The 25,073-nt window shown below is 36.6% G+C and overlaps 2 protein-coding genes across 9 annotated transcripts in view; one reads left to right on the plus strand and one right to left on the minus strand.

Annotated features, from left to right (window-relative positions):
* The window catches only part of FAM76B (family with sequence similarity 76 member B), a 93,990-nt gene extending 93,120 nt beyond the window's left edge, over positions 1-870 (minus strand). For 4 of the 6 annotated variants that reach the window (XR_007952100.1, XM_051986840.1, XM_051986841.1 and 1 more), the window contains exon 1: positions 469-854. Coding sequence is in view for 5 of the 6 variants with exons in the window: in XM_051986840.1 (XP_051842800.1) it covers positions 469-555 (87 nt within the window). In the remaining variant the exon portion in view is untranslated. Of the gene's footprint in view, positions 1-468 lie in introns of all 6 variants that reach the window. The other 2 variants (XM_051986837.1, XM_051986836.1) reach the window with 1 other exon arrangement.
* A 657-nt stretch (positions 871-1,527) lies between these two features.
* CEP57 (centrosomal protein 57) overlaps positions 1,528-25,073 on the plus strand; it is a 71,932-nt gene continuing 48,386 nt past the window's right edge. For all 3 annotated transcript variants that reach the window (XR_007952099.1, XM_051986834.1, XM_051986835.1), the window contains exons 1-2: positions 1,528-1,886; positions 17,599-17,755. Coding sequence is in view for 2 of the 3 variants with exons in the window: in XM_051986834.1 (XP_051842794.1) it covers positions 1,620-1,886; positions 17,599-17,755 (424 nt within the window). In the remaining variant the exon portion in view is untranslated. The remainder of the gene's footprint in view (positions 1,887-17,598; positions 17,756-25,073) is intronic.

The raw sequence follows: 25,073 nt of genomic DNA on the forward strand, positions 1-25,073 counted from the left end.
CTGCTTACAAATGATCACTTTTGCTTTTAGGATCTGAGAAGATCCGAATTCTCAGTTCATTCCCAAACAAGTCGTAGTTTTTCTGTGCAGGACAGGTCAACATTCTGTTCCCTCATGAGAGGTTTACAAGTGATCCCTAAATTCAAGAAGGGGAGAACTGAAAGGGCAGGGAACCAGGACAAAAATACCTCCTGCGGGAGACAGGTGGCCGGTAGCCTGGGGAGGAGGGTGTCAGCCCCACCCCAGAAGCCCCCTCCGAGATCTTAGCCCGATCTCGGGCCACCAGGCGGGAGGCGATCTCCCCTCATGCCCCGCCCCGCACAGAGAGAAAGATCCCAGATGCCGAATTCCGAGCCCAAGACTCCAACCCCCGAGGCGCCGGCTACGGGAGGGAGGAGGCGGAGCGCGGGACACCCAGCCCCCCTCCCCGGGCCACGTCCCACTAGACCCCGCCCGGCGCACACGGACCTTGCAGAGCTGCTGCCCCTGGGAGAGCTCCTCGAAGGGATAGCGTTGAGTACACTTTGTGCAGGCATACAAGGCCGAGGCCGCCATCCTCCTACTCCTCTTCCTCCGCCGCCTCCTGCAACGCGGAGCCCTGCGGGGGACTGCGGGGTAGCCTGGGCACCCAGGCCCGGCCGCGCGCTCCTCCCGAAGCTTCCCCCCTTGACCCCCACCCCGTGCCCACTACGACTCCGCGCTAGGACCCAACTGCAGCGCCGCCGCGAACTAAACACCAACGCCACAGCCGTCTCCCTCCGCCTTGCTTAGCCACCCGTCCTCCCGGCCCCGCAACGATTCCCGGCCGCTCCCTCTTAGGCCCCGACGGCGGCGGAGGGAGACGAAACGGAGAGTCGAGGTGTAGATTTGCTGCGAGGCGACAGATCCGCTTCCTTCTCCTTCTCTCCGTTCTCATTCGGATTGGCTATTGCTTTCTTCACGTCACTCAGGCGCCACTCCCCTATCCTCACCCCGGATACGCACCGAGCCCCCACAAAGGAAGAAGGTCACTAGCCAATAACAGTTCGTTACGGTCTGCGCGCGAAACTCACTTAAAAACCTTTCCCCGGCCAAAAGCCAGTGTGTGCTCGCTAGTGGCCAATCCAGTGTTTGGAGGAGAACTCTCCAATCCTATTGGATAAATGCCCACCAAAGATTTTTCCCTCCTGCTCTGCTGACTCGGTGTTTCTTGACTCCAATTGGACCGAGTAATTTGAGCGCCTTCTATACTCCCTCGTCATTGGGTCGTTCTTGGTAAGCACGTCCCACTGAGAGCTACCCCCAAACCATTGTCAGACTCTTCTCTGAACCGGAGCAGAGAAAGCAGTCGGAATATTTTGTCCTCGATCAGTTCGATTTACCTATTTAGGATAGTTATTTTAAGATACCAATCCAAAATAACGCCCGGAAAAGTTTCCTTTGCCCTCCTCAAGGCAGTCCTGCTATTTCCTTGCGTCTCCATTGGAATTTTTTGTTATTGGTCCTTTTAGTTTTCAATCCGACACCTTGTGGCGTCATCTTGGGGAAGGGGCGGATTCTTTCCCTCCCACCACTCTTGGACGATGTCCTCTTCTTTGATTGGTTATTTGTGACGCCGGTTCGGGTTTGTTGTTCTTTCGATGTGCGTAGTGTACGCGCGCGCGTTGGGGGTGGGATATATTGCAGACTTCTTAACTTGTAGATACATCCCCCTACCCCCTCAGTCTCCACCCCGCCGCTGGTTCGGTGGTGGCCCGGGCTCCTCGACCGGTTGGGGTGAATCACCCCCTTGTGGGTGGGGCACGATTTTTAGGGCGGGGCTGGTGAACCTCGGCTGCTCTCACAGTAGGAGGAGCCTGCGGGCAGGCTTGAAGATGGCGGCGTCGGCAAGTTATTCTCGATGCTCGGTAAGGGACTGTTTGCGTTCGAACTGGGCCAGGGTCGCCCCTACGCCCGTTGCGGCCCTGGCGCCCCTTGCCTGGGTCTCATCAGATTCCTGGGGAGTCACATTCGCTTCCCGGGTTTCCCCAGCTTTTTCTTCCCTTCTCCCCACCCTTCCATAGTGTCTCCCGCTTCCAGGTTCCCTGGATTGAGCCCGGCCTCTGGAGGTGAGGGTGACCTCTGGCCCGCCAGGGTTTTTCTCTTGTCAGCATCCCCGGGCACTGGGTCAGTGGGGCTTCTGAGTTAGGTAATCCCTGCAGCCGCCAGGGAAATTACTGCATGTTACAGTGCAAGGAGACCTGAGTTCTCCTGACTTCCCCAGCCTAGAAGGCGGTAATATTGGTCAGAATGGCAGAATTTAATGTGATGCTGAGTAGGAATGAGTATAGAATCTTAGGCTTGGACTTTAAAAAAAAAAAAAAATGAGTTTCACAGATGTAAAATGAGGAGGATCTGTCAGGACACTAGTCTGTCCACGAAAAGATTTGGGGCTTTTAGTGGACTCCAAAGTCAAACTGTGAATTGCCGTATTAAGCAGGGAAATTTAAAAAGTTAACAGTGTCATTAAAAGCATCCATAATGAGAGAGGTGATTGTATTGGCCAGAGCATATTAGCAGTCAGTTTTGAATACTACTTAGAAGGACAGTAGTTGTCTAGAACAGAGAAGAATTAGCTTGGTTGGTGAGATGCAGTGGAAAGAGACTGAATTTGGAATTAGAGGAGTTGAACTTGAATCCTGGCTCTGTCATTTATTCATTTCCTCTGTGACATTAAGCAAATCACTATGTTTCTGGGCCAATTTCCTCATCTGTGAAATAAAGGTCTTGGCCTCTGAAGCACTGCTTTGTGATCTTATGAAATATGTAAAAGGTTATTATCTAGAAGGGTCATTCAACTTTGTTTAAAAACAGTAGGTATAAGTTGTATATAGGCCTTACTACGTTTGACTACAAAAAAGAGCTTTTACAGTTAACATTGTCCAAAAATTGAATGGGTTGCCTTAAGAAATAATGGACATTCTTACAAGATATCTTTATCAAAGGCTGTCCATTTCACCTTTATAACTTTTCTCAAATTTGATTTTTTTTCTGTACTGACCCTTATCTTACCCATTCATGGATGCAATAGTCTGCTAATGATCTGCCTGCTTCAAGTCTCTCCCTGCCCCAGTCTGCCTTTTAGCCACTAAAGTGACTTTCCTAAAATGCAAATGTGGTCACATCCATTTCTCCAATAAAGTCCTGTGGCTAGATTGCTTCTAGGACAGAGGTGGGAGATGCCTGACAACCAGCAGTAGGTAATGATGAGTGAAAGCTAGGTACTGTTTTATCTCCCATTGTTTTAAGTTATATAAGTTAATAATTTTGCATGGTTCTCAAATGGGATTAGAAAAATTCAGATGGGCCTTGGCAAAAGAAAAAAAAAGATTCCTCACCCTTGTTATAGAATCTGCTTGGCATTCAAAGCCTTTTGGAACCTAGCCTCCTCCTGCTTTTCCGTGCTTATCTGACATCTTTATTTCTATTACATTAGTCTATTCCATGAACAACACTCCCATTTCTTGGTTCCTGGCATTTTCTCTGTCTATGATTGGAATGCTCTCCTTCCTCTACTCCTATTACTGACTTCCCTGGCTGTTTTTTTAAGTCCCCTGTTAAAATCCCACCTTTTACTGGAAGCCCTCTCCAATTCTTCTTAATTCCATTGCCTTCCATTAGTTATTTCCTATTTGTCCTATATATAGCTTTGTATTTGTTTGGATGTCATCCCCCCCATTAGATTGTAAGCTGCTTGAGGGCTAGGACTATCTTTTGCCTCTTTTTCTATCCCCAGTGTGATATTAAATATTTAATAAGTGGTTTTTGATTGATTGGCCTGTCTTTAGTATTTTAATTTTTCTATCTCAGCTATACTTTGGACTTTATAGCCTGTTTTCTTTGTTCAGTTCTAAACTTCTATGATTATTTAATATCAAAATCAGAATCACAGAATTTCAGACTTGTAAGAGACCTGAACAGCCATGTAGTCCAGTCAGTATCTGGACAAGAATCTCCACTAACACATAATAGAAAAGTGTTAACTAGCCTTTAACTGAAGAGCTCTAGTGAAGGAGAAACCACTACCTTCTCATGCAACTCATCATAACTGTTAGGAATTATTTCACCAAGCTTATATTAGATTCCTTGCAACTAACATCTGTTGCCTCTAAATTTGCCCTGTGAGGACATTGTTTCATCTTGAGTAAAATGAAGAATATGGTTGTGATTTCTAATGTTCTTTCCAATTTTATCAAGGGTATCAATATTATGAAATGAGCATTGGGTTTGGACAAAGGAGGTAAGTTTGAATCCTAGTCCAACCACTAAACACATCTTCAGATGTGGACAAAATATTTTATTTCCCTGGGTCTTGGTTTCTTGATTTATAAAATGATGGAATTGATTAGATTATCTCCAAGGAGTTTTCTAGTTCTATGTTTTATTATACTGTGAAATCTCTTGATCAAATAACTATGACACACTTGGGGAAATTTGCTCACCTACTGATATTCACATCATTTAGTTAACTTTAGTTAATTTAGCTAATATATATTTTTGAAGGGGTTTTATTCTTTCCTACTCATGCACTTTCTTTTTTCTCCACCAAAATCTATCCTTCAAAGCCAAGTTGAAATCTCCACTTTAATGAAGCGTTTTCCTGATTAGGTTCCAGCCTTCTGTAGCTATGTGACTTGCATATTTAGCTATCTATGTCTTACTTTTCCTAACAAAATTCAAACTTGTAGAAGGGGATCATGTCTCATATGCTTTTCATCCTACATCATGCTTTATAGTTATTAAACAATTTATTTAGTATCTGCTATGTTGTAAGCATCAGACTAACTGTTGGGGATAATATAACAGCATTTATTACTTACTATATGCCAGGTGCTGTGATAAGCATTTACAGTTATCTCATTTGCTCAAGTGCTGTTGTTATTTCCATTTTATGGATGGGGAAGCTGAGACAGACAGGTTAAATGACTTGGCAGTGGTTACTCTGGTAATAAGTGTCAGAGGCCAAATTTAATTCAATTTCCTTACTCCATTTCACGCTCAATGGTGAAAAGCAAAAGATATTTCTAACTTAAAGTCTAATGGGCGAGACCCAATGCAAATATACAATCAAGACATCCAAGGATAAATTGGAGATAACAAGAAGAAAGCACTACAAGTAAAAGATTTCCTATAGAAAGTGAGATTTTGGCAGAAACTTGAGAGAATTCTGGGCTTTGGAGATAATCAAGTGAAAATGCCTGCAATCACAGGCATTGTATCTTGTGTGAGGAACAGCAAGAAAAGCAGTGTCACTGGAACACAGACTAGAAGGGTAGAAGGTGGGGTTTTAAGGCTGATTTATTAAGGGTTTTGAATGCCAAGTAGAGGATTTTATATTTAATCTTGAAAGTGATATGAACCACTGGAATTTATTGAATAGGAAGGTCAGAGTTGGACTTTAAGAAGATCACTTTTTAAATTGAATACAGACTGACCTCAGTTTCATCTCACCTCATCTGCTTGTTTTAAGGGGAAAGAATTAGGGCAGGGAAACAAACCAACAAAATGCTTGATAATAGAGCTTGATGAGGGTGTCTCAGAGAAAACAAAAAGATATAAATAAGAGATAAAATCATCAGACCATGAAAAAATTGAAAAGACTGTGAAAAGTCTAGGATAAAACTTGTTAGAAGAGGAGAAGGTATGGGGGGAAAGTAATGAGTTCAGATTTGGATTTGTTGAATTTTCTTGTTTATTGGAATCAAATTCTGAGATGTTCAATAAGAAGTTAAAGAGGTGTGACACTGGAAGCCAGTAGAGAGATTAGTGCTGAAGAAATAGTCAAGTAGTCATGAAAACAGTTACCATAGAGGTGATAATTAAATGTGTGGGAGTTGAAGAAATGACCAATAAAATAGCATAGAAGGACAAGAAAAGAGAGTTGGAAGACAGCAAGATTCGTTTAAATAAATTAATAATTAAGTTTTTACTATGTATCCAATATTTTAGGGCTTTGTAAGAAATAATTAATGGATCTTTGAGCTCACTAATGTTGGTATTCCCTTCAGAGGTGTAGATTGTGGCTCCTCAGTGTTTCTCATCTTCTATTCTGTCTTCCTGTGAAGCCTCCATAGAGTGGATCCACATAAATACTGAAGGGTTCTTTTTTAATTCTTTTGACATTATACAGATATCAGAGCAGCACATACAACCAGCTCTTATCTTTTTTCTTTTAAAATATTTAGTATTTATTTTTTTCCAATTTTAAACATTCATGTTTCTTTATTTAGCATTATATTTTCCCCCAGTTACATATAAAAACAATTAACATTTTTTTAAACTTTGAGTTCCAGATTTTCTTCCTTCTTCTCCCTTCCTCCACAGAAAGCAAGCCATCCCATATAATTTATATGTATGTAGTGATACAAAACATTTCCATAAGTCATGTTGTGAAAGAAAACCACCTTTTCCCTCCCTCCCCTCTCAAAAAAAAAAAAAAAAAAACCTCAAGAAAAATAAAAAAGGATGTTTCAATATGTATTCTGATACCATCAGTTCTTTCTCTGGATATGGATAACATTTTTCATCCTAAGTCCTTCAGAGTTGTCTTGGATCATTATAATCGTTATAAAGTCATTCACAACTAATGATCTTTCAATGCTGCTGTTACTTTGTAAATAGTCCATTACATTTTGCATAAGTTCATGGAAGTCTTTTCCAGGTTTTTCTGAGCACATCTTGCTCATCATTTCTTAAAGTACAATAGCATTCCATCAGTCACATTCCGCAATTTGGTCATTCCAATTGATGGGTATCCTTTAATTTCCAATTCTTTCCCTGCCTTCTTCCCTGCAAAGAACTGATACATACATACACAGAGAGAGGGGTTCTGTTCCTTTTTTGGGATATAGACCCAGTTGTAGTATTGCTAGGCCAAAGGGCATGCATAGTTTTATACTCCTTTGGTCATAGTTCCAATTGCTCTATATAATGATTGGATCAACTTACAACTTCACTTTGAGTGCATTAGTGTCTCATTTTTCCCACATTCCCTTATCATTTTCTGTTGGAATCTTTACAAACTGCTAACTCATTAGAGTTAATAGATTATTAATCTGATCTTACAAGAAGATGTTTTGGGCCAGAACCTGAAACAAGGTACTAAGTAGAACTAATTAATACAATGCTTGTGTTTACACCTTTACTCATTGGAATTTACAAGTATGGGAGATTCACAAAGTAAACTTTGTAACTTTGTGAATTCACACCTCCCTTGAAGCTCTTAGGGCCAGAGAGCACTATGGGAGAAAACCCATAATCCCATTCTCTCAGAAGAGTCCTATATAAGCCCAGTGAAAAGAGATTCATTCCAATATATTTTCCACTTGGGTGGCTGGTGGCGGAAGAGAATTCAGCCAAATTAATGGAGAGGGGAGCGTCAAGTCAGAAGAAGCCACGAGGCGGAATTGAACTAAAGCCAAAAGAGAATTACTTCAGAAGGCAAGAGAGACAGATTCATCTTTGTGCTGGCTGGAGGCTGAAGGAAGCAGAAGCGAAGGACAAAGCTGCAAAAGCTCTTGGAACCAAGCAGAGAGATATAGGCCTCTAAGCTAACCAGGCTATATTGGAGACAATAAAAGATCTGAACTTTTATCACCTGGCTGCATTTGGGGTAATTATTGATCTGAACTGATACTAAGGCTTCCTCCAGAAAACCTCCCCGAGAAACCTGCTCTCTCTCAGAGAGAACCATCATGTTATTATTATTTTAAAGAACAAGAACTCCAACAATTTTCCTTTTCTGTCCTTTAAGCCAATTTAATAGATTTGAGGTAGAATTTCAGAATTGTTTTAATTTGCAATTCTCCAATCAATATTGAATTCTAGCTATTTTAAATATGGCTATACCTAGCTTTGATTACTTCTGTTCTGAAATCTTTTCATGTCTTTTGATCATTTATCATTTGGGGAAATAATTCTTTTATAAATTTAATTTATTCCCCATATATGTTTGAAAAATGAAGCCATTATCAAAGGAAATATTTCAATTTTTTTTTCACAATTACTATTGCTAACTGTATTTCCCTCTCTGTTTACTCTGTTCTTCCTCAAAAGTGTTTTGCATCTTGAGTAGCTCTTCTTCCAATCTTCCCTCTCTTTTATCATCTTCTCCCTCACTCTCTTTTCTTTCCTCATCCCCTTCTACTTTCCTATAGGGAAGATAGATTTCTATATTTGAGTATATATATTTTTTCCCACTGAACCACTTCTGTACTCCCTCTTATTTTCCCTTTTGCTATAAAAGCTTTTTCTTATCTCTCTCTTATGTGAGGTAATTTACCCCATTCCACCTCTCCCTTTTCCTTTCTCCTAGTATATTCCTCTCTTACCCTTAACTTATATATTTTTAGATCCTTTCACATTCAATTCATATTTAATTCCTTCTAACTGCTTCCCATCTAGAAATATAAACAGTTTAGCCTTATTAAGTCCCTTTTGATTTGCCTTACAGTGTTAATTTTTTTTTTTATTACTTTTCTTCAGTTTTATATTTGAAAGTCATGTTTTCTATTCAGCTGTGGTCTTTTTATCAAGAATGTTTGAGCACCAGTCCTGAAGTTAGGAGGACTTGAGTTCAGATCAATTCTCACACTTCCTAGCTGTGTTGCACATCACTTAACCCCAATTGCCTGGGGGAAGAAGAGGGGGAAGAATCTTTGGGATTCTCTATTTCATTGAATGTCCATTTTTCTCCCGGAAAGAGTAATTTTACCTCCTCTGCCCTCTGGAATATCATTCTAAGCCCTCCAGTCCTTTAATGAAAAAGCTGCTAAATCTTATGGTATCTTGACTGTAGCTCCAAGATACTTGAGAATTGTTTTTTTCTGGCTGTTTGCAGTATTTTCTCTTTAGGACTTGGGAGCTCTGGAATTTGATTATAATATTTCTGAGAGTTTTCATTTTAGGATTTCTTTCAGGAAGTGATCAGTAGATTCTTTCAATTTATATTGTCCCTTCTAGTTCTAGAATATTAGGGCAGATTTCCCTGATAATATCTTGAAAGTTGGTGTCTTGAATGTCTTGGTTATTTATTTATTTATTTTATTTTTAATTGATCATGGTTTTCAGATAGTCCAATAATTTTTAAAGTTATGTCTTCTGGATCGTTTTACCTACCATCAGATGAGTTGTTTTTCCAGTGAGATATTTCACATTGTCTTTTTATTTTTTTCATTTTGGGAGCTTTATTTTGTTTCTTGATTTCTCATAAAATCTTTCATTTCCATATCCTCAATTCCATTTTTAAGGAATTATTTTCTTAAGTTTTATACCTCCTATTCCATTGGGTCGGTTTTGTTTTTTAAGACATTCTTCTCCTTGTTGTCTTTTTGTACTTCCTTTACCATTTGATCTTAGCTGGTTTTTTAAGATTTTCTTTTTCTTCAGTATTTTTTTCTGTCTCCTTTACCAAACTGCTGGATCATTTTTCATGATTTTCTTGCATCCCACTCATTTCTCTTCTCAGTTTTTCCTATACCACTCTTACTTGATTTTCAAAATCCCTTTTGAGCTCTTCCATGGTTTAAGACCAATTCATATTTTTCTTGGAGGCTGTGGTTGAGGGAGCTTTGATTTTGTTACTTTCTGGTCAGAATTTTTTTCTCTTGTTTGCTCATTTTTCCAGCCTATTTCTTGACTTTTAATTCTTTGTGAAAAATGGGTCCTAAAGGGAAAGTGCCCTGTCCCAAGTCTCGGGTTTTGTGAAGTTGTTTTCAGAAACAATTTCTAGGGACCTTCAAGTTTTCATTTTTTCCAGGGTGATGAAAATTATCTTTATTACTCTCCTGGCCTGTATTCTGATGACCACAACTTGTCTTTTCTGCCCTGAAACTAATGAAGGTCTCCATACTACTGTGGCCTCAATCTCTAGTGTGGTGTATTCTGAGACTGCCACCACAGATAATGTAGCTCAGATCCAAGTATGGGCAAAGCAATAGATTCTCACCTCAGTGCTAGCAGAGAGACTCGGTAAAATCCTTCTGACCAGTTGTTTTACCCCCTTACCGTCTATGGTTCAAGAATTCTGGAAGTAGCTGCGGCTATTGCTAATTCAGCATCTCCACGGCCTGCTCCTGGCATGCTGGGGCCAAACACAACCTCTGCTAGATTGTGCTCCACTTTGACTATGGTTGCAATAGACTTTTCCTCACAACTTGGGCTGGAAAAATTTTTTCACTGTCTTTTTGTGGGTTCTGCTTCCCAGAATTTGTTTAGAGTCATTACATCAAGGTATTTGGAAAAGACTTCAGGTAGGTACTTGCTTTTACTCCACTGTCTTGGCTCTGCCTTCCATCTTTTTTTTCTTAAGCATTCTTGGTATGCACTTCTTCAAGAATAATAAAACTGTTAACCTATATGTAGGCAATTCCAATGAGAATTGGTTGACATGAGATTCATTAAGGGAAAGTATTGGTTTTTTTTAGGATAGATTAAGATTGAGTATTGGAATCAGTCACTTAGCATTTTAAATACATACTTGGAGTCTGTGTTAAGTGTTAGGGATAAAAAATCCAAAAAATGGTACTGTATCTTTAAAAATTGGATTACACAGATTAATAACCTCATTGTCTTTTTTTTTTTTGCAGACTTGTTAGATTAATAGAAAAATGAAATGCTGCAGATTATTTTTTAGCAAAGCATTTGACCACAACAAATATAAATTTTTTTAAATTAAACTAAGTACAAAATAAGAAAAAATAGAAAAAGAATGACAGAAAAGGAAAAAAAACAACAAAATAAGAGAAAACATTGTCATGTGCCCAACTGAACATCAGGGAGGATTCAAAATATATCACAATAAATTTCCATTTCAAGAAAGTACATACAATAAGAGAAGAAATTCTATTCATGATTGTTCATCTTTGCTTTGCCTTGTTATAGGTTTTTCTTTTATTCTCCACCCTTAAACATATATGCATTTCCATGTAAAAAACATAAAACAATTTATCCATGTTGAGTCCCTTGAAATTTATTTTTAATGTTGGTTCTTATATGTTTAATTTTCTATAAAGTTTGGGTTTGGTTGAAACATGTCCTGAAAATCTCCAAGTTTGTTCAATATTATGGATAATTTTACTGGATATATTTTTGGCTGCAGGCTAGTTCTTTTGATTGCTGATATATATTATTTTCAGACCCATGGTCTTCTGGTGTAGCTGCTGATAAATCATGTACAGTTCTAATTAAAGTTTCAGCATATTTGAATTGATTTGTTTAATACAGTTATTCTTTTTGTGGAGAGGGGGCATTAAATAGTTTAAAAATTAAAACATAGTTTTCAACATTCACCTTTACAAAACTTTGTATTCCAAATTCCTTTCTCCTTTCCCTCTTCCTCCCTTCCCTAGATAGCTAGCAATCCAATATAGTTAAATATGTGCAATTCTTTTAAACATATTCATATTCATCATACTGTACAAGAAAAATCAGATCAAAAGGGAAAAATCAAAACATGAGAAAGAAAAAAAAACAAGCAACAAATAATCATAATAACAAAAAAAGTGAAAATACTATGCTTTGATCCACATTCAGTCACCATAATTCTTTCTCTGGATGGAGATGGCTCTCTCCATCACAGGTTTATTGGAATTGCCTTGAATCACCTCATTGTTGAAAAGAGCCAGATCATCACATAATCTTGTTACTGGGTACTATGTTCTCTTCTGCTCACTTCACTTAGCATCAATTCAGGCTATTCTGAAATCAGACTGCTCATCATTTCTTTTTTTTTTTTTTTTTTTTAAGCAGACTGATTTCTTTTTTTAATTAAATCTTTTTGTTTATAAAACATATGCATGGGTAATTTTTCTTTTCTTTTTTTTTTTTTTAATTTTAATATCTTTTTATTGATAGAATGCATGCCAGGGTAATTTTTTACAGCATTATCCCTTGCATTCATTTCTGTTCCGATTTTTCCCCTCCCTCCCTCCACCCCTTCCCCCAGATGGCAAGCAGTCCTTTACATATTGAATAGGTTACAGTATATCCTGGATATAATATATTTGTGCAGAACCGGACAGTTTTCTTGTTGTACAGGGAGAATTGAATTCAGAAGGTATAAATAAGCCGGGAAGAAAAACAAAAATGCAAGCAGTTTATATGCATTTCCCAGTGTTCTTTCTCTGGGTGTAGCTGCTTCTGTCCATCTTTGATCAATTAAGGCTCTCTTTATCGAAGAGATCCACTTCCATCAGAATACATCCTCAAACAGTATCGTTGTTGAGGTATATAATGATCTCCTGGTTCTGCTCATTTCACTCAGCATCAGTTCATGTAAGTCTCGCCAGTCCTCTCTGTATTCATCCTGCTGGTCATTCCTTACAGAACAATAATATTCCATAACATTCATATACCACAATTTACTCAACCATTCTCCAATTGATGGACATCCTTTCATTTTCCAGCTTCTAGCCACTACAAACAGGGCTGCCACAAACATTTTGCTCATCATTTCTTATAGAATAATATTCCATAACATTCACATAACATAACTTATCCAGTCATTCCCCAATTAATGGACAGCACACAGTTTTCAGTTCCTTGCCACTACAAAAAGGGCTGCCACAAAGATTTTTGCACATATGGATCCTTTCTCCTTTTTTATGATGTCTTTGGGATACAGACCCATTACAAACACTGCTGGATCAAAGAGTATGCATAGTTGGATAGCCTTTGGGCATAGTTCATGTTGCTCTCTAGAATGGTTGGATCAGTTCACAACTCCATCAGCAACTTATTAGTGTCCCAGTTTTCCCACATCCCCTCTAACATTTATCATTATCGTTTCCTGTCACCTTAGGCAAACTGAGATGTGTGTAGTAGTGCCTCAGAATTGTCTTAACTTGTATTTTTCTGATCAATAGTGTTTTAGAACATTTTTTCATATGACTAGAAATTTCTTTGTCTGAAAATTGTCTGATCATACCCTTTGACCATTTATCAATTGGGTAATGGCTTGTATTCTTATAAATTTAAGTTAATTCTCTATAGATTTTAGAAGTCAGGTACATTAGATGTAAAATTTTTTTGTCAGCTTTCTGTCTCACTGTTAATCTTTTTTTTTTTTAATTTTGTTTGTGCAAAGCCTGTTTAATGTAATCAAAACCATCCGTTTTGCATTTTATATTGTTTTCTAATTCTTATTTGGCCATCCTCTATATCTGAGTGGTAAACTATTGTTCTTCTAATTTGATTATAGTATCGAATCATAATAATCACAAATAATCATAATAACATATATGGGGTTTATTTCTAAATCATGAACCCATTTTGACTTAAGCTTGGTGTAGGTGTTAGATATTAGTCAGTGCTTAGTTTCTGCCATGCTATTTTCCAGTTTTACCAGGAATTTTTGTCAGATAGTGAGTTCTTATTCCAAAAACTGGTGTCTTGGGTTTTTTAAACACTAGATTATTGTAGTGATTATTGTGTATTGTGGATCTAACCTATGCCAGTGATCTACTACTCTGTATTTCTTAGCTAGTATCAAATGTTTTTGATGACCACTGCTTTATGATCTGGTACAGCTAGGCCACTTTCATTTGCATTTTTTCCATTAATTCTCTTGAAATTCCAGTCTAATTATTCTTATATTTTCTCTTCTTGATCTGTTCTTCAGAGCTATTGTTTTTCTCAAGATGGTTTCACACATTCTTTTCTATTTTTCATTCTTTATATTTTATTTTGTAATTTCTTAGCCTCTTAAAGCTTCACTGGCTTCCCCTTGCCCAATTCTAATTTTCAAAGAATTACTTTATTCTTCAAGACTGTATCTCCTTTTTCTAGTTGCTTATGTTTTTTCCTCCCATAATCTTATTTTTCTTGAATGGCTCCTTGTAGTTTTTCCTCAATCAATCTCATTCAATTTTAAAAGAATTTTTTGAGTTCTATAAATTCTTTGTGGACAGATAGCCATTTAACATTATTCTTTAGGGTAGAAGAGACATTTTTCACTTCACTATCCTCCTCTGAAGGTAAATCCTTGTCTTCCCCATATTCATAGTAAGTTTCTATGGTTGGGGTCTTTCTTTGCCTGTTCATTTTTTTTAAATAAGAACTCTTGGTATAAGCATCTCTAATCTTGGGGGGAGTAGGGAGGGAGGATGGTGCCAGTAGCTTCACTTCATCTTTCCCCTCTCACCTGGAACCTCAAACCAAAAGTTTCACTCTCCTGCTACTGCCTGCAGCCAGTAAGCATCCTTGTCCCACTGCTTCTGTACTCATGGTGGGGTGGAGGGGGAGATGGACAGGAGGTGCTGGTTCCTTCTCAACTAGTCATGAGTCAGTAGCACAGCTGAGCCTAATATTCCTATTCAGTTGAAATTCCCTCAATTTTTTGGGACTCTGTCCAGGAGGGAAAGTTAACTGTGGTTCAGTCTGAGGATCCAGTCAAACCCAGCTAGACCTAGGACTCCCCACTTGGTGTTTTTGTAGAGCTACCCTGAAAGTGTTTACACTTCACACCAGTTATATACCTTGACTTGGGATCTTTTTAAGGGTCTTCCCAGGGTTATCCCAAGAGGACTCCTCTTCTGCTCCAAGTATTACTTGTTTTTTCATTGATCTATGTTCGTCCTAAAAGCTCAGTTTTGTTCTGGAGAGGTAGAAATTTTCAGACCTACTTTGTCATCTTCTCAGACTCCTCCTAAATAATCCATTTTTTAGGTACAAAATGGAAATGGGATTTGAATCAATTTTTGTATCTATAAAGCGAAGGAATTGTACTATATATTGCCAATGAGATTCATTCCAGCTCAGATTTTATAATCTTAGTACACAGGTGAATTCAGGATTGATTGGTTGACTGAATCTGAATGGAAATCATTGTTGCTTCACTCTCAGCTTGCAATGTTTGCATTGAAGTTTGCAATGGAGTTACCCAGGGATTAACAGTACTTTAGACAGGGTATTAATGTTGATGGCATAAGCAGATGATTACAAAACTTAGTATTCTTAACTAGCTAACAAATTTAATGAGACTCTCAGGAGCTAAATGGTATCAAAGTTAATCCAATTAAATAGAATACATAGACCTTAAAAAAAAAAAAAGTCTTATTATATGGCTTCAAAAACCTACTTCACAAATACATAAGTAGATCTAAGGGTTTTCATGGACCACAAATTCAGAATATTTAATAGTATGCTATAACAATGAAAGAAAAAGACATAATAGGTTTTAATAATGGCTAAATCTTTTCTGTTTAGTCCTAGATTTCCTTATTATAGGAAGTGCATTGACTAACTTCAAAGCATATAGAAAAGAATTGAACCATCTTCAAAATCATGTCATAGGGCTAGTTAACTTGGAGAATAGACAAATTGAATGACATGATAATTGTCTTCAAGTATTTAAGATGGCTAGATAGTAGATTGGATGTTGTATCTAGACTTGAAGTTAAATCTAGTTTTAGACAGCTGTGTGATCCTGGACAAATCAGCTAACCATTCTGTGCCTCTTTCTTTATCTGCTGGATGGGGATAATAATGATGCCACCTATTTTAGGGTTGAGTGAGAATAAAATGAGATGATATTCAGAAAACAATTTGCTTAAAACTAGTTCTTTCAAGGGCTGTTGTGGAAAAAGGAATTTGTTTGCTTGTCCCCAACTAGGAACAAGGATTGAAGTTTAGCAACTTCCCTTTTGTAAGGGAAAACTTCCTCATAAATAGAACTATCAATAATTCTATTGGACCATACCAGAAGGTAGTGCATCATTCCTCACTAGAAGAATGATAATAAACTAGACGTATATTAGAGAGTCTTATTAAGATACAGGTTGGATAAAATAACCTCTGAAACTTTCATTCAGTTCAAACTGATTCAGTAATGAAAAACAATAGAAAAAATTTGAGAAAAGTATTAAAGCAATTAAAGTGCAATTTGAGAGACTTTAATTTCTTTATGTGTAAAAAAAAAAAAGAGGGAGGTTGGATAGATTGCCTTTAGGGTCTCTTGAATCTCTAAATCTATGATTCTAAAATTAAGCTTAATGACTCAGTATAAAATAAGATTGGGAGGAAATGGAGAAAGAGACTGAATATCATGCCCTCTTCATTAATCAAACCTCATAAGCTCCAGAAGAATAATTTTACTTTTTAACTGTGTTATTTTCATGACCCTGAATTTTCCCACGTGACTCCTGTTTCTTTCTGCCTTGTTTGTCTTTACCATATTTTTTGTTCTTTCTGGGAACTTCAGTCCCTCCATTGCTCTTCCATTTGTCCAGCCCACCACCCAAGCAAAACAAGAATTCTACTAAAAAAAGAAAAGGGTTATTGTGGTCACAAGGATTCTCAAAACTCAAATCTAGAAGTTATAATTTTTAAAGCATCTACAGAAAAAGCCTCAAAGAAAAGCATGGTTTGAGCTCAAACTCAACTAGAATTCCTGGAAAAGATGAAGCAATAGTTTTCAAAAAAAAAAAAAAAGAGTTTATAAATATCTTTAACAGTGAATGTCCCAGAGGAGAAAAAAAAAATAAAGAAGACCATGGAAGAAACAATTGGAAGGATAATTAATAGCTTGGCACAAGAGGTATAAAATCTTATCCAAGCAACAAACTCCCAGAAAATTAGAATAGATCAAATAGAAGCCTGTAACTCCATGAGATAAATTTTAAAATAAAGTCAAAAGATTAAAAACAAAAGAAAACATAGATATCTCATATCAAAAACTACTAGAAAACAAATTAAGGAGAAAAAAGTTAAGACCCATTGAATTATTTGAATGCAGTGGCCATAAAAAGAGCCTAGACAAAACATTTCAAGAAATTTAATTGTTGGAAGTAGGAACTCTGCATCTAAGACACAATCCTAGAGGACTAAATAAGGAATAATAGCTACCTCCTGATAGTAAAATGAAAAATTCAGAGCACCAAGTGTTACATATTTATTCATTTATCTAGCCATTTGTCTATTATTTATTTTGGGGTTGACCAACATGGTCACGTGTTTGTCTGTACAAAGATTGAAGATTAGTAAAAATGGGGATGATAGGTCTGTCTCTTGGAGAAAACAATATGTGTTGTTTTTAGTGTTTCTTTAAGAAGATTAAGACTACAAAGAGATGTCAGCAAACTTTAATATTGTCTGACTATCTTGATGGTCTTTCTAACTATATTGATTAGTTGAAGGTAGGAACTATTCTTTAAATTTGTTTTGCAGTACTGTGCATAAAACACTTTGTTCAAAGGATTGATTATTGTAGTCTTTTTTAAAGTATGTTTTTTGTCTTTTAATAAATATGATAATAAAAATTCCATATATAAGCTATAGTTTAAACAAACCTAAATAGTATTTATAAGTGGTTTAAGACATCCAAAAATGCTAATAATTAAATTTTCTTTCCTTTGCTTTTGTAGTACTTGTGTCATTATATGTTGGTAAGCATGAAATAATTGGTTTTCTTTTGCTTTAGAAATGAGAATGCTGAACTATTTTTACAGTATTCAGAGGTAGCAGATTGAAGAACAAATTTGAGTTCTGCTATTGCCAAAACTCATTGTTACTCTTAAAAGCTCTATTAAAAATATTTACTAACATTCATCATTAACTAAACTTAAAACTGTTTCATTTTTTCAGAACATCCTACCTGAACCACCTCTGTCTACTGCAGCCATGGTTCGACTGTCTGCATCTTCATATGTAGTCTATCCACCTGATAAGCCTTTCCTTAATTCAGATATACGACGCTCTCCACAAAAACCAACATGTGCCTATCCAGAAAGCAATAGCAGAGGTAAAGTAGGCAAATAATCTTGATTTTAACTGCGATTAAATCAGGATTAAAATTGTGTAGTCAGTCATATTTTTCATTAAAATAATTAATGGGAAAGAGTGAAATTCCCTTGGTTTTAAGAATTTACTGTTTCCCTCTAAAGCCTCATTTCTTCCTACTTAAAAAAGGGACATTATGACTTATATAATGACTATAATTTTATATCTGATGTAGATGTAAGGGTGTTATTCTAGTTTAATATCCTTTGCCAAAATACATTTTATACATACTTAATGTTATCACAAACGAGTGGTCGATAAGTATTTATTATCTTACATTCTTAGGGTCATAGTTCTATGCTGAAAGAGGAACATCAGAGACTTTCTGGGTCAATTCTCATTTTGATAGATGAGGAAACTGAGATTTTGAAAAGTAATGCGACTTGCTCATGGTCACATAGTATATTAAAGAAATATCCAGGTTCTATACTTATTTGAATGTGTATATTATTCTCTCTGAGCCAGTTCTGATAAGGATTAGGTTCACTCATTCCTCCTTATGTCCTCCCTCTTCTCTACTGTAAAAGCTTTTTAGAAATCCCTTCATGTTCAGCTGACACCTGTGCCCTCTGTTTATATACATACTTTATCAAAGTGCCTCAATGATGAAAAAGTTCTTCTGAGTCACAAATATGAAAAAGTTCTTCTGAGTTACAAAGAACATCTTCCCATGTAAAAATTAAACAGTTTAACCTTTTTAAGTCTCTTTTGACTTTCCTGTTTACCTTTTTATGCTTCTTTTGAGTTTAATATTTAAAAGTCAGATTTTCTATTCAACTCTGGTCTTTTCATCACAAGTGCTTGAAAGTCCTCTGTTTCATGAATTCCACCATTTTCCCTGATGGATTATACTCAGTTTTTCTGGATTGGTGATTCTTAACTGTGTTTCTACTTCCTTTGCCTTCTGGACTATCATATTCCCAGTCCTTTGATTCTTCAATGTAAAAGATTCTAAATTTTGTATTATCCTCAGTAGGACTCCATGATATTTAAGGTGTTTCTTTCTGGCTGCTTGCAGTATTTTTTCTTCAATTTAGGAGCTCTGGAATTTGAGTTTTTCATTTTGGGATCTTTTTCAGGAGGTAAACAGTAGTTTCTTTGAATTTTTATTTTCCCTTCTGGTTCTAGAATATCAGGGCAGTTTTTCTTGATAAATCTTGAAAAATGATATTTAGGTTATTGGGAGGGGGGAGGATTGGGTTTTTTGTTTGTTTTTGGATCATGGCTTTCAAGTAGTTGAATAATTTTTAAATTATCTTTCCTGAATTCTCTTTTCCAAATCATTTGTTTTTCCAGGAAAATATTTCACGTCTTTTATTTTTAGTATGCTTTTGGTTTTATTTTTTTGTTTCTTGATAGCTCTTAAAGTCATTAATTTCCATGTGCTCAATTCTGATTTTCAAAAAATTATTTTCCTCAGTGAGCTTTTGTACTTCCTTTTCCATTTGTCCAATTATACTTTCTAAGGAGGTTTTTTTTTAATTTAATTTTTGTGCCTCTCAATTTGATCAGTTCTGCCTTTTAAGTCATTCTTCTCGTTAGTTTTTTGTATGTCCTTTAATATTTGGCTTCATTTATTTTTTAAGATGTTATTTGCTCCAGTATTTTTTTCTCTCTCCTTTACAGACCTGTTGACTCATTTTTCTTGATTTTCTTGCATCCCTCTCATTTCTTTTCCAAAATTTTCCTTTGCCACTCTTACTTAGATTTTTTTTTTCTTTTTGCTGAGGCAATTGGGGTTAAGTGACTTGCCCAGGGTCACACCCAGGAAATGTTAAGTGTCTGAGGGCAGATTTGAACTCAGGACTTCAGCGCTGGTGCTCTATCCACTGCGCCACCTAGCTGCCCCTCTTACTTGGATTTTCAAAAAAAAATTTTCTTGGAGACTACCAATATGTCTGTTAGAGCCCCTCCTTGTTCTGAGACTTCCACTCAGGACTTTGACTTGAATCTATGTGTAGGCAAAGCAACTTAGTCCCACCTCAGTGCTAGCAAAAAAGACACCTGTAAATTCTTCTGACCCGTTGTTTTATCCCCTTATCGTCTATGGACAGAATTCTGGAAATAGCTGCTGCTGCTAGTGATTCAGTGTCTCCAACGTCTACTCCTGGTTTGCTGGGATCAAACACAACCTGCACTACATTGTTCTCTATTCTCAACCTGTGTAACATACTTTTCCTGCTGACCTAAGTTTTTCTTGGTTCTATGGGCTGAGAGGTTTGGAATCCTCATGGCCAGTACTGGACTTTCATCCTTGTTCAATAGACTTTTGCTACTGACCTACATTTTCTTGGTCTGGAAAATTGTTTTACTCCATCTCTTTGTAGGTTTTCTCACCCTAGAATTTGTTTATTTCAGTGAATTTGGAGAGGTTTGGGGGAGAAGTCAGTCAAGTCTCTGCTTTTACTCCACCATCTTGGTTCTTTAATAAATAATTGCTGATTGATTTTTGTAAACCCTGCCTCTCCTTGCCCTTAGTTAAGAGGAGAAATTTCAAGGTTGCTATAAAATAGGTTCTACTTTTTCCTCTGTTAAAAAATTTATGTATTTAATTTATTATGTATTTAAGATTAAAATAGGAATAGAAAAAACCATAGCCATGTGCACAGCAGAACATAGGAGAGAATTCAAAATGTAAAGCCATAAATTTCCTTTTTAAGAAAGCATGTATAATAAATGGTAAACATAGTGCACAGAGCTGTCCATCTTGTCTTTGCTGCTTTGTAGCGATTCTTTTATTCTGTTGTGCACTTTTTGCTTTATTCTTTTTTTTCTCTATGTTCTTCCTTCCCCCTCCCCCAGAAGGCTACAATTAAGCGCAAATATATTTTTATGTACACACACATGCATATGTATATATATATGTTATTATACATATTATATACATTCAGATATATCTATGTAAGACCATTCTATGCTTGTTTGTCCTCTTTCTCTAAAGGTAGATGTTACAGGCCAGAGCTTGAAATAAGGTGCTAAGTCAGTGGGATTGATAGAGACAATAGTTATCTAATTCAGCATGGTTCAGTATGATTGATTTAATCCTACAAGGAAATGTTATGGGCCAGAATTGAAACAAGGTACTAAGTAGAATTGAGGAGACAATGGTTAAATCTAGTTTAGCATTGATTTAATCCTATAACAAATAATGGCTTCCTAGTGATATAATGATTGATATATACTCATTGTGGGGCATATAGGCAAGAAGCTCTCAGGGCCAAAAGGACAAGCACACTAGAAGCTCTGGAAGCCTCAGGCAAGATTCAGTCTGTCAGATTTAGGAGCCAGAGAAGGCAGGCAGGAGCGTAAGCTCTCAGAACCAAGGAGAGAGGAAGACCTCCAGAAAACTAGCCGACCCCAAGTGAAGGAGACAAGACTTTGAAAGAGACAGTAAAGAATTTGGACTTTAACTCCTGGCTACATTTGTAGTGATTATTGAGCGAAGGCTGCTCCCACAGAACCCCAAGAAAACCCCAACAAGAGAAGATTGCATTTTAGAGAAGAATATTACAGGTGGATAACATTTTCCTTCATAAGTTCGAGTATTTTCATATTTTCCTGAAACCACTCATTGATCATTTCCTATACCAACATTCCAACCTTATACCATTTAGTTATTTTTAAATTGTCTAAACCAATCTTGAGTAATATGGCTGACATAATGCTTTCCCTATTTTTCTCTTTTGGATAAATTTATCTTAGCAATAACTTTGAGATTATGATTACCCTGCTTTTTTTTTTTTTTTAATAAATTCTACTCCTCAATTATTGTTTGTGTGGATCTTTATTTCCTATCCATCCTGACTCTTCTGCTTTCCTTCTACTCACTACTTGTTGTCTTATTATTTAACTTATCCTCACTCCAAGGATCTCTTCCTTTATCCTCTTTCCCCCATCTTGTCCTTCTTTATTCCATTCCCATTAATCTGCCCACCCTTCTATATTTCTACTTTATCCTTCCCTTACCTTATTTCTTTATAATTTAGAAGACTTTTACTCCCTTCTAAATGTATATACTTTCTCTTTAATCCAGATCTGATGTGATATGAGTTCCCTCTAAAAATCCTTCTCTCATCCTCTTTCTCTACCCTATCTCCTTAGCCTCTTATCTTTTTGAATTTAGAAGACTTTTCTACTCTTCCAGAATCTATTTCTGAGGAGTAGAATTTCAGAATTATCAACTCTCTTGCCCATCTAATTCCTGTGTCAATTCTTCTCATATTTCATTTGTATTAGATAATCACACTATCTTCCTACATGGTTTTGTGATTTATAATCATGTTATACTCAGTTCTATTCTAATCTTTATTTTAAACTACCCAATTACCAATGTTAATCTTTACATGGTTTACATTTCTGCATATTAAACCATTTATCTTTATTGAGTTACTTGTAAATAGTCTTTGATATTTACATTTCCCTTGAATCTTGTATGTCAGATTTTTTGTTAAGGGATTTTCGCAACAAAATCCTGAAATCTGGCAATTCACTGAATTTCAGGGTTTGTTTTTTTTCATTCAGGATTATGCTTAACTTTGTTGGGTATATTTTCAGCTACAACTCCAATTCTTTTGTTCTTCTATTATTTGTTTTCTTTTTAAGCTATGATCAAAAAAAGAATCTTGATACAATAATACAAGAAATAATTAAAGAAAATTGTCCTGGAGTGTTAGAACAACAAGAGAAAGTAGAAATTGAACACAGCTACTGATCACATCTAGAAAGAGATTCTATGAGGAACGTACAGAAATATCATAGCCAAATTCAAAACTCCCAACTCAAGGAGAAAATAATTACAAGCAACAAGAAAAAAACAATTTTATATAAAGTGTTGTCATGTTTTCTTTATCTGTTCTCCAGATTGGTTGCTTTTTTTATGAAATGTTTCACATTCTATTATTTTTTATTTATATTTTGTTTTATTATATCTTAGTTCCTTCACTGCTTTTCCCTTGTCCAATTCTAATTTTCAACAAATTGTTTTCCTTTAAGTTTCTGGATCTCCTTTCCCAGTTAGTTGGCTTTCTTTTAGTAATCTTATTTTTCTTAGATTGTTCCTTTTATCGCCATCAGTCTCTCTCAATTTGTTTTTTAAAGTATTTTTTTAAAGTTCTTCTATGAATTCTTTTTGGATAGGTGACTATTTGATGATACTCTTTAGGAGAGGCTTTTTTTGCTTCACTATCTTCTGAAGATGAACTCCAATTTGTTCTGTTCCCACATTAACTTTCTACGGTTGGTTTCTATGCTCTTTCTCCTTTGCCTTTTCATTTTCTAAATAGGAGATTGTTATTATAATCATATTTAGTTCTGGACTGTGGAGGACAGTGCGTATGGCCTCATGTCTTTCTTTAGTTCTCCTCTGACCTGTCACTGAAACCAAGAACTCTGCCCTCCTATAAGTTCCCATAGCCAAGAGCATCCTTGCCTCATAACTTCTTGCATGTGATGGTTCCTTCTTACTCATGGCTGTGTCTAGGCAGCACAGCTAGGGCTAGTGACCTTTATCAGCCTAAGATTCCCTCAGTTTTCCCCTCCTCAGATACCAGACTCCTCACACTCTCAGGGAGGTCAAAACTCCTGTACCTTAGGGCCAGGCTGTCTCCCAATTTGGCCACAGGATTTGCAGTTTAGTAGAGCTTGCCTGAAGGTGTTTAATTTCATTGGAGTCAAACCTCTGTCCTGGAATTTATCTTGGGATATCCTCTGGTTAAACCAAGAAGACTACTCTTCTACCCTAATTCTTGTTTATTTTTTACTGCTGAACATTCAATCTGTGGTGTTATTTTGTCTTACTTGTGTGGGAAATCTGGAATTTGCAGATTACTTCACCGTCTTCCTATAATCCTCTCTTAGGTTCTACTTTTTCTTGGGAACTATGTATTACACCTGGGTATATAACAGTAAAGGGATATTTCTGCCATTTTCTTGATTCAGGTAATTCCCCAAGGGAATCATACAGTTTCATAGGTCTTCCTCTGAAAATTAAGTCTGTGTCTTTGTGTATCCTTTCTCTGTCTCATTTCTCCATCCAGCCTTTTTGAAATTATGTTTTAGCCCCGTTTTAAAGGCCAAACTCAGGACTTAAAGTAATTGAAGATTTTGATCATTGTCAAAAAAAACTGTTGTCTTTAAGAAAAAATGAATTATGCCTTTAATTTGCCAAAATTCATGAATTCTATTACTGATTTCTTAGGTATTAGTAGCATTGTTATGTAGAAATATTTGTATCATCTGTGTTTTAGTATCTAAGTTAATAAAAATGCTGAATAATAATAATAATACTGATTTCTTTTAACTATTGCCTCTTGCAGTCTGCTTTTCCCTTTCTCATCCCCTCCCTCTTCTTTGCCCTTTCCCCATCTACTTCTATTAGTGCCCGCTTCCCTTTTCTTTCTCCTTTCCCCTCCTCCTTCCATACAGGGTAAGCTGAATTTCTCTAGCCAACTGAGTGTGTTGTTATTTTGTCTTTGAGCCAAATCTAATAAGAGTAAGGTTCAAACAATGCTCACTCTCTCCCTTCTTTCACTATATAGTAAAAAATCTTTCATGACTCTTCATGTGATATAATTTTTTTAAAAATTATAGCTTTTTATTTACAAAACATTGCTGGATAATTTTTCAACATTGACCCTTGCCAAAACCTTGTGTTCCAACTTTTCCCCTCCTTGGGTAGATGGTAGATAGTCCAATACATGGTGGGTGGGTGGGTGGGTGGGTGGGTGTGTGTGTGTTTATATAGTTATCTTGCTGCACAAGAAAAATCAAATCTAGAAAGAAAGAAAAAACCTGAGAAGGAAAACAAAAATGCAAGCAAATAACAGAAAGAGTGAAGATGCTACGCTGTGATCCACACTCATTTCCCATAGTTCTCTCTCTGGTGTAATTGATTCTCTTCATTACTGAACAATTTGAACTGGTTTGAATCATCTCATTGTCAAAGAGAGCCCATGTTATATAATTTATACCATTCTGCCTCCCCTTTCAGCATAATCTTTTTATCACCCCTTAAAATTTTTTTATCATCACATCAAAATCAACTTAAATACCCTTCCCCCCCAAAACCCTATTAAGTTCTTTTTTCTAACTGCTATAATAGAGATTCGGTTCTTAAGAATTACAGGTTTGGGGGGGGAGGGAAGGAGGCAGAATTAAGATGGTGGAGAGTAGACAGATCTTTATCTGAGCTTTTCCTGGTTTTGGAGTACCAGAACTCACAAATATTTGGAGTGTAACATTCCCAGCAAAAGAGATTTTGGAAGAACTTCAGAAAAGCTCTG

Source organism: Antechinus flavipes, chromosome 3 (genome assembly GCF_016432865.1).
Source record: "Antechinus flavipes isolate AdamAnt ecotype Samford, QLD, Australia chromosome 3, AdamAnt_v2, whole genome shotgun sequence".
In the NCBI taxonomy this organism is placed as follows: Eukaryota; Metazoa; Chordata; class Mammalia; order Dasyuromorphia; family Dasyuridae; genus Antechinus; species Antechinus flavipes.